General features: G+C 36.3%; 1 protein-coding gene across 1 annotated transcript; it reads left to right on the top strand.

Moving 5' to 3' along the window:
- Positions 1-6,865: 6,865 nt before the first annotated feature.
- Positions 6,866-9,448, top strand: LOC133285924 (uncharacterized). Its single transcript, XM_061483240.1, has 4 exons — positions 6,866-7,166; positions 7,284-7,769; positions 7,872-8,199; positions 9,085-9,448. Exons 1-4 carry the CDS (start codon positions 6,866-6,868, stop codon positions 9,446-9,448), a joined length of 1,479 nt encoding a protein of 492 aa, XP_061339224.1.

The raw sequence follows: 9,448 nt of genomic DNA, 5'->3' as shown, positions 1-9,448 counted from the left end.
TGATTCACCACCATGAGAATTGAGAAACCTCTTCTGATATTTATTATTTTTTTATTTCATGATTCATCAGTTGCTGTGCTTGGAGTCTTTTAATATTTTTTTTTTTTATTTCATTATTTATCTTGTTTCTGGGCTTGCTGACGAGCGTTTTGTGAACAAAGCTCTACATTTTTTTTTTTTTTTTGAATACAGCTCTACATTTTTCAAGCAATTGATGATATAATTTTTCTTATTCAAGATGGAGATGAAAATAATTGAACTGTCTGTAATCATAAGTAAAATAATTTTTCTACACTCTACGGATGTTCTATTATTTTTTATAATATTTATGTTATAAAATTTAAATATTTGATTGGTTATATGACTTATTATGGATTCTTATATGTATTAAATATATATATATTAAAATTTTTATTTAATATCAAAATGTGTCCCAACGTGTCCAAATATGACATTTTTTAGAATTAACGTGTCGGTGTGTCGTGTCGTGTCGTGTCCCGTGTCCCGTGTCCGTGTCCGTGTCCCGTGTCCGTGCATCATTGTGTACTACATAGTATAATATATATATATATACATATATATATATATATATATATATATATATAGGAAAATTATTCTCTCATGTAATAGAAGAGAGTTATCTTATGTCGTAGATATATCAAAAAACGTGCTTTTTATTTATTATTTTTTTTTTTTAACACATGATGGGACCCACCATATATTAGATCTATGACATGAGATGAGTATCTCCTACAACATAAGATTAAATGTTCCCACAGACACATATATATATATATATGAGGTTTGATTTTCTCATGTTGCATGAGAATTCAATTCTCATGTTGTGACTCAACTAGTGGTGGACCCCACATTTATTAAAAAAAAAATAAAAAAATTATACGCAAATCGAAAAGTCACAACATGATAATTGAATTCTTTTTTCTGAGAAAATATTTTCCATATATATATATATATATATATATATATATTAATGAACGAGACCGATCCCTCATAAAGGTGCTTAGGAATATCCCCAAACAGAATAAAAGTTTAATGACGAAGATCTTCAATGTTTTTGGAAAGTAGGGAAGGATGTTTCTACAGACTAAAAGTATCCATTATTTTCTTCTTTTTATGAAGTACCTAACTTTCTTAATATTGGTTCTTAATGCTACTCGTACCTTATTTAACTTCTCAACTATAATAATAAATGTGTGAATCACAATGATACTTGTTTGTTAACCCAAAAGAATAAAAGTTGAATGACGAAGATCTTCAATGTTTGAGGAAAGTAGGGAAGGATGTGACTTCTAAAAGTATCCATTATTTTATTCTATTTTCGTTGTGCCTAACTTTCTCAATAATGGTTCTTAATGCTACTCGTACCTTACTTAACTTCTTAACTATAATAATAAATGTGTGAATCACAATGATACTTGTTTGATATTATATGGCTAAAAGAGAGCTAAAATGCATACGCATTGCATGATTGACGAAAACATCAGTGCTACATCCGCATCACGTGGGCTATGACTATGGTCAACTCATGTATAAACTAGAGATATTCATCAATCAATTTAAACTGATTCAATTTGTGATAACTGAACCAAAAAATTGATAACTAAATTAATCGAAAACCAAAAAACAAATAACCAAAAAAAAAATCCCGTATATTTTAATTGGATTAGATTAGTTTTCAGTTTGATTGGTAAAAATTGATGCAATCCCAACTGATTCAACATATTATGTATTTATTATTTTCGAAAGAAGTTAATTTGAAATCTTCTTGTTTTGTAGAATTAGAATCTTAGATGTTATTGATAGCAAACTATCTTTTTTTAGTTTTTTATTTTCTATTAATTTATTTTAACTCTTTATAAGTTTTAAGACTTATTTTACTTTGAAATTTTAGTTTTTTTGAAAAATCAAAAATCGATCCAATCCAAACAGAATAAAATTAGATTGGACTAGGATGGATTTTTATAAAAAATCAAACCGAATGGATGATTAAATGATCAAACCGAAGGAATTGGATCAAATAATTTTTGTTTCAAAATCGGTCTAATCTAGACTGAGAACACCCCTAGTATCAACCCATCACAAAAAATAATAATAAAGAATATATATATAGAGACAGGATCAACTTACACCGGTGTAAGAGTAACAACTCTTACACTCAATCTTAACTGTTGATTTCCGTCCATCAAACGACTACAATTAATTAGATTATTTTCATGAATGAATTATTAATTATAACTGTTAGATATGCAAAAATCAACGATTAAGATTGAGTGTAAGAATTATTACTCTTACACTGGTGTAAGAAGATCTTGCCCTATATATATATATGTGTGTGTGTGTGTGTTTGTGGGGCAGGATATTCTTACACTTGTGTAAGAGTTAGAAGTCTTACACTCAATCTTGACCATTGATCCACTTGTATCCAATGGTTCACATTATTAAAAAATTAGAGCCCTTAGATATAAATGGGATCAACGGACAAGATTAAGAGTGTAACTTACACTGGTGTAAAATGATCCTGACCCTATATATATATATATATATATATATATATATATATATATATATATATATGTAACATCCCACGTAATTAGGAAAAATACATAAAGTGCTATGAGGAATTTGGATGCATGAGTGGAATTCGAATGTTGTTAATACATGGATTGTTGCGAATTATATGACTATTTTCCATGAAGTGGAATTAATTCAAGTTAGGGAATTATTTGAATTACCATGGTAAGTGAGTCTTTAATTTAGACATGTGAAACTTTAGTTAAAAGGTATAAGAATAAATTAATTGGAACATATAACAAGATTAAAAATACTTAAAAGACTTGGGAACTTATAATTCTATGGGTTAGTACCTAAGTTAGTAACACCATTGGGTTTACATATTTTTGGTTCCCTTCCATGTTTTGGCCGAAGCCTAAGGGCCTTAAGGAGTGCATTAGATCAGCCCAAAAACCCTTTCCTCAATCTTAACTAATCTCTACTTAGCCTAAGAGAATCACGATCCACTCCTCATTGGCCCAAATGCACCACTTGGCAAACCCTATCCTTGTTTCTCCTCCACATGTGCGCATGAAGGGGGGGGGGGGGTAGGGGTGCCACAAATTCTGACCTTGCTTGCAAATTGTGGACTTGCAAGTCAGCCCTAGACTCTTCTTATGTTGACATTATCTTAAGACTCACACAAGGCAGCCCTTGGTAGGCTAGCGATCAACACTTGGCAGAATTCAGCCACTTGGCCTTGCCTTGTTCCATGCTCTAGGAAGGATGAAAAAGCAATCTGATTGCTTATAATTTTAGCTAAGAGTATTCAGCTTCCCAACATGCATCCAATGAACAAATGGAGGTCAGCTTGCATGTATTTTTATTGGGCAAAAATGCCACATCTCTTACACCTTTTTATGCACCCCAGAGAGAGTAAGAACCTAGGCTGTTTTTCTGATCCTGAATGCTTTTAAATCAGCCATTCCATCTCCCTTCCTTCCCTACTGATGAACCCTTAGTTCATCAGGTTTTTAAGCATGAATTAATATCAATTTGTGTGATTAAATGGATGGAAAAGAGGTTAATGTCCTGGAAATCTCTCAAATACAAGTTCTGAAGCTTATGTTGAAAATTTACATTGTTTTTGTAGGGAAATGAAGCTCAAGAAGCAAAAGAGAGAAGGAAGAAGATTCTGAAGAATGGGAAAATTCTAAGTGTTGGGCGCTAAAACGCCCAAAACTGAGCGTTTTAGCGCCCTGTTGCACAAAAGATGCTGGTGCTGAACATTAAAACGCCCAAAAATGAGCGTTTTAGCGCCTGAACATTAAAACGCCCAAAACTGAGCATTTTAGCGCCCAAGACAGTTAAAAGCAGTTGGGCATCCGTCAAGGTTGAGCGCTAAAACGTCCAGAAATGAGAGTTTTAGCGCCCATGTCAGTTTTCAGTTGTAATTTGTAAATTATAAAAGGACAAGGGGCCTTCACATTCTGATAGATTCCAGATCATCAGATCCAATCCATCATATCTCATTCTGACTTTTCCCCATCACACTAGGAGAAGGGAGATCAGATCAGATCTTTCATAGATCTGATCTGACTCCTCATTTTCTCTGACTTTCCAAATTCTTAGGACTTAGTATTGTAATAGTTAGTATACTTTCATGTAATTGTACTTGAAGATTGAAGACCCAACTATCATGACAATGGAGTTTGATTTTTCTTCTTCTTCTCTTGTTATTATTTGTATTATGTCTGAGTAGAGTCCTTTGTAGTCTGATTCAATGGAACTCAAGTTTGAATTTATGAATGGTTAATTAGATGTTTTGTTTATCTATTATGTGATTGTATGAAGTTGTCTTGATTAATTCTTCATGTTGAGGAACAGTGTAGAACATACATGTTTACATTATTTCTCTATTTTTGACAACTTCATCATCAGTGTTCTAGTAGTCAAGGGATTGATGCTAGGATTCTGATGTGATCTTAAGACCTTAGTAATTAATGCATGTATTAAGAAAGGAATCACCAAGGGATTGGGGTTTCTGATTAATGTGTCTATCAGGGTAGTAAGGGATTACATCTTGAGATGATAAGGAAAAGGTTGATCAACATCACATAGTAGATAATTCATAATGGAAATTGGTTCATCTATAAATTCATGTTTGAGGGAAAATGACATCTGACTACTTGTTTACATTATAATTTACATTTTCTTTATTTATCAAGTTTTAATTCAATTCAGTGTAGTTTCTGGTGACAAGAAATCTATGCAATCTATGAACTTTTGTTTGATTCAACTCAAGTACATATGGTTAGTCAGTGCTTGACACAAATCCTCGTGGGAACGATCTTTACTCATCATTTTATTACTTGTACGACTAGTACACTTGCTAGATTTGCAACACCTACCCAGGCGCTGTTTGTGCAGAAGAATAGGCTGAACAAATATATTTTGTTGAACCACCTCTCTTGGGCCGTGAATACCTTAGAAAGAAGAACAAGAATTCAACTCCACTTCACCCTTTTTCTTCTTCTAAACCATGACTTAGTTGCCTAGTGACACCTAGAGAAACTACATATAATCTTCCCCTTTTTCACACTGCAGAATTGTGGAGCTCCTTGGAGAATAACTAAGTTCCTGAGCTCATCTTTCCTTCCTACCTTGTTCGGCTGTGGGCACCAGCATTTAAGGAGGTGAGTTGTTTGCCCTCCTCTTATCCTTTTCTATTCACAAATTGATCATCATTGGATTATGTCTTGTTGCATGCGTAAGGTTCTGTTTTGGCGAAGCCACTAACTCCATTGTACGTTGCTAGGTGTGAACTTTTGGGACTTTGGAGAGTGGAAGCTCACTGTTTTTCGAGTTGAGCTCTTGAGGGTGGACACGGATCCGTAAGTAACTTTCAATCTCCTTGTATTCTTGTTGTTCGATCCTAGAGTATTTTAGGAGAGTTTGATTATCTTGTTATTATTCCATTCTGTTTGTGGGAAGCCCTTGACCGTTATTGCATGCAACCTTTAAGTAAGTTACGGCTAGAAAGAATTTAGTCCCTTAACCGTTGGAGGGTTCCCTTAAACTAGAAAGAATGTATAAATTTTTTTTATGTGCTTAAAGGTTATAGGCCGAATGTTAGAGCCTTTTGTTGTTCCTTTACGTATAGTAATATTATATAAATGAACTTTTTAGGCACATAATAATAGGCAGTAAACCGTTTATGTATATTGTCTAATCACTGTTATTGTTGAAAAAAAGAGAGAATAAAATAGGACAGCATGATATATGTTCTCTATTCGCACCTTGAGATTAGGGAAGTGGGAATTATATGAATGAAACCTTGAGGATTTTTCTGTACAAAAACCGAATCTGTTTGGGGTTGGAAGCCTTAAAATTATTCGCTGTTAAACGTCAGAAAATTTATTGTGAAGTCAGAATATTATTAGGAAAGGAAACAAGGTAAAACCGATTGAGAAATTAAGGATAAATAGAGTAATAACGTGTGCTGCGTTTGGGAATTGCCATGGAGTATAATTCTGACTTGTATGCTTTTGTTTAGGTGCGTTTAATTCTTGAGTGTGGACCTTTTCGCTGCTGCTTGGTAAATTATTTTGTGGCACACGAGGTAAGTTTCTGGTGGCATTACCTAATGTGACTATTAGCTAGCGTATAGAATTGTGAATTGTTGCTCACACGTGCCTTGGATTAATGTGCTGTCATATGCTATATGTATGCTGCCTATGAATGTGACAAGATGAAAAATTCTGTATGCGAAGTAATTTTTATGTGGCAGCTTGGTACGGAAAGTACATGAAATATATGCTATTATGATGATGATCTAGTCATGCATATACACCTCATAATTCATTTGTTTCTTGTTTGTGTGAAAAGCATATCATGGCATACATGCACGAATTTCATGCTGCTCATAGACTAGGATAATTATATAAATATGCATACGTTTGAGCATGCATCATATAGGCATCCCTTCGGTACCAGGGTATGGGACACTTGGCTTCCGTCCGCATAGGCCATAGTTGGAATTCACCTTTGAGGAGCCATTATGGAATATCCACTGTGTATGTTAGTACGTGCACGACGGTGCTATGAACGTACAAGGAAAGGGCGTTGTATACGCACTAACAAGGAAATGGCGTTATATACGCACTATTATGACTATTATGAATATACATGACCATGGCGTTATATGCACTAACAATGAAATGGCGTTATACGCACTATTATGAACGTATAAGGACTTGGGTTGTGTTCAGACGGGTTTTTCTCGACAAGTATTTTCCCAAAGGCTATGAGAAGAATGAAGCACACTGAGCTGTTGTCACTAAGGCAGGATAACATGACTGTTAATGAGTACATTGATAAATTCGGGCAGCTGATGGAATATGCCAATTTTGATCGGAACATCTATGACGAGGAATGGCAAGTGGAGAAATTTGAAAGTGGACTGCACCCAGAGATCCGCAAGCTCATGCTGATTACAGCTAATCGTACTCTGCCTGAATTGATTAATCAGAGTCGGCAAGCGGAGGAAATTATCAATGAAGCAAGGAATCTGTCTAAACAGCCGATGCAATCTCAGGGAGGAAGTAAAGTTGGCCGGTTCTTCAGGAGGATCACCGAAATGAATAGGGGCAAGGGTTCGTAGTGGCAAGCTCGGACTGGAAACTTCAAGAGGAATAATGCTCCTGGTCAATCATCTGCCAGACGACAGGGTTCCAATACTTGTACTAATTGTGGAAAGAATCATGCTGGAGTCTTTCGACATGGAAGCAATTCATGCTATAGGTGTGGTCAACCAGGACATTTTGCTTCTGATTGCCAACGGAATGCTAACCAGCCTCCTACTCAAGCTCGGGTGTTCACCCTTGATGCAAATGAAGCTCAGAAGTACCCTAATCTGATTCGAGGTAATGTAATTTTGAATGGCTATCCAATATCTGTTATCTTTGATTCTGGAGCATCAGGTTCTTTTATGGCGAAACACAATGCTATGAGAATAAGCATCACCCCAGCTCCGTTACCTTATGAGTTACAAATCAGTACTCCTACTGGAGGATCTTGTACTGCATCAGAAATCTACAGAGGGGTTATTTTGCAATTTAAAGGAAACACTTATACAATGAACTTAGTGGTTCTACTGGTATTCAATTTTGAGGTGATTATCGGGGTGGACTGGTTGACGGAGAATGGAATAACATTGGACTGTCCAGCAGGGAAAGTCATAGTTCCTTCGAAAGATGGTAATTTTCAGTCTTTTGCTACTATTTCTTTATTACAAGTTAGAAAAGAACTCCTTTAGGGAGCTGCAGGATATCTGTTGTTGATTGAGTCTGAAACTTCAGTTGACAACCAAATTCAGAATGTTCCTGTTGTGAACGAATTCGAGGAGGTGTTCCCAGATGAAATTCCTCGATTACCTCTTCATCGGGAAATTGAATTTCCCATTGAACTTATTCCTGGAGTTGGACCTATTTCCATTGCTCTGTATCGTATGGCACCTTTAGAACTTCGGGAGCTGAAGAAGCAGATAGAAGAGCTGCTGTCCAAAGAATTCATCAGACCCAGTACCTCTCCATGGGGTGCTCAAGCAATTCTGATTAAGAAGAAGGATGGCAGTCTGCGTTTGTGTGTGGATTACCGTCAACTGAACAAAGTGATAGTGAAGAATAAGTATCCGCTCCCCAGGATCGATGATTTGATGGACCAGCTGAGAGGTACCAGAGTCTTTTCCACAATAGATTTACGATCGAGATACCATCAAATCCGGGTCAAACCGGAGGATATTTCGAAAATAGCTTTTAGGACTCGTTATGGGCTCTACGAATATCAGGTGATTCCGTTCGGACTGACAAATGCTCCAGCGGTATTCATGGATTATATGAACCGCATTTTTTGCCCATTCCTGGATCAGTTTGTTATTGTGTTCATCGATGACATCCTGATTTATTCCCTCAAAGGATAACTGCATGCGGAATATTTGAGGATCGTTTTACAAATCCTTAAGGAGAAGCAATTGTATGCAAAGTGGTCGAAGTGTGAGTTTTGGCTTAGTGAAGTCCTGTTTCTGGGCCACATCATTTCAGCATAAGGTATTGCTGTGGATCTTAGCAAAGTTGAAGCAGTAATGAATTGGGAACGACCCAAGACTGTCACTGAAGTGCGGAGTTTCGTGTGACTGGCAGGTTATTATCGTAGGTTTATCCAGAATTTCTCTTAGTTAGTACAGCCTCTTACCCGTCTCACTCGGAAGGATGTGCCTTTTGGGTGGACCGATGATTGTGAAGATTGTTTCATGGAGCTGAAGAGTAGATTGACGAGTGCTCTGGCACTTACTATTCCGGACCCAACCAGGAAGTTTGAAGTATACTGTGATGCGTCCTTGAACGGACTTGGATGCGTATTGATGCAAGATCGTATGGTAGTAGCTTATGCCTCCCGACAGTTGAAGCCTCACGAAGAAAATTATCCTACTCATGACCTGTAGTTAGCAGCCATCGTATTCGCACTAAAAAGCTAGAGACATTATCTGTATGGCTCACAGTTTGATGTTTTCAGCGTTCACAAAAGTCTGAAGTACTTGTTCGATCAGAAGGAGTTAAACATGAGGCAACGGCGGTGGATGGAATTTTTGAAAGACTATGAGTTTGAACTTAAATACCACCCAGGTAAGGCAAATGTGGTAGCTGACGCTTTGAGTCGGAAGACTCTGCACACTGCAACTCTGATGGTTGAAGAACTTAAACTGTTTGAGGCTTTTCGAGATATGAATTTGTCAGTTGTCAGAAGAAGGCGTAGTATAAGGTTGGGCAGCGTGAGAATAGAGAATGAGTTACTCCGTAGAATTAAGAAGGCTCAAAGAGATGAGGAACTAGTCCATAATTTGGCTGGTATCCAAGATGTAGTATGGAATGAGAATTAA

The sequence above is a fragment of the Gastrolobium bilobum genome, unplaced genomic scaffold, assembly GCF_033153095.1.
Source record: "Gastrolobium bilobum isolate Gb01-03AN ecotype WA unplaced genomic scaffold, APGP_CSIRO_Gbil_v1 utg18567, whole genome shotgun sequence".
Lineage (NCBI taxonomy): Eukaryota > Viridiplantae > Streptophyta > Magnoliopsida > Fabales > Fabaceae > Gastrolobium > Gastrolobium bilobum.
Note: the sequence above shows the minus strand (reverse complement) of the source record. Positions and strands in the feature narration are given on the sequence as shown.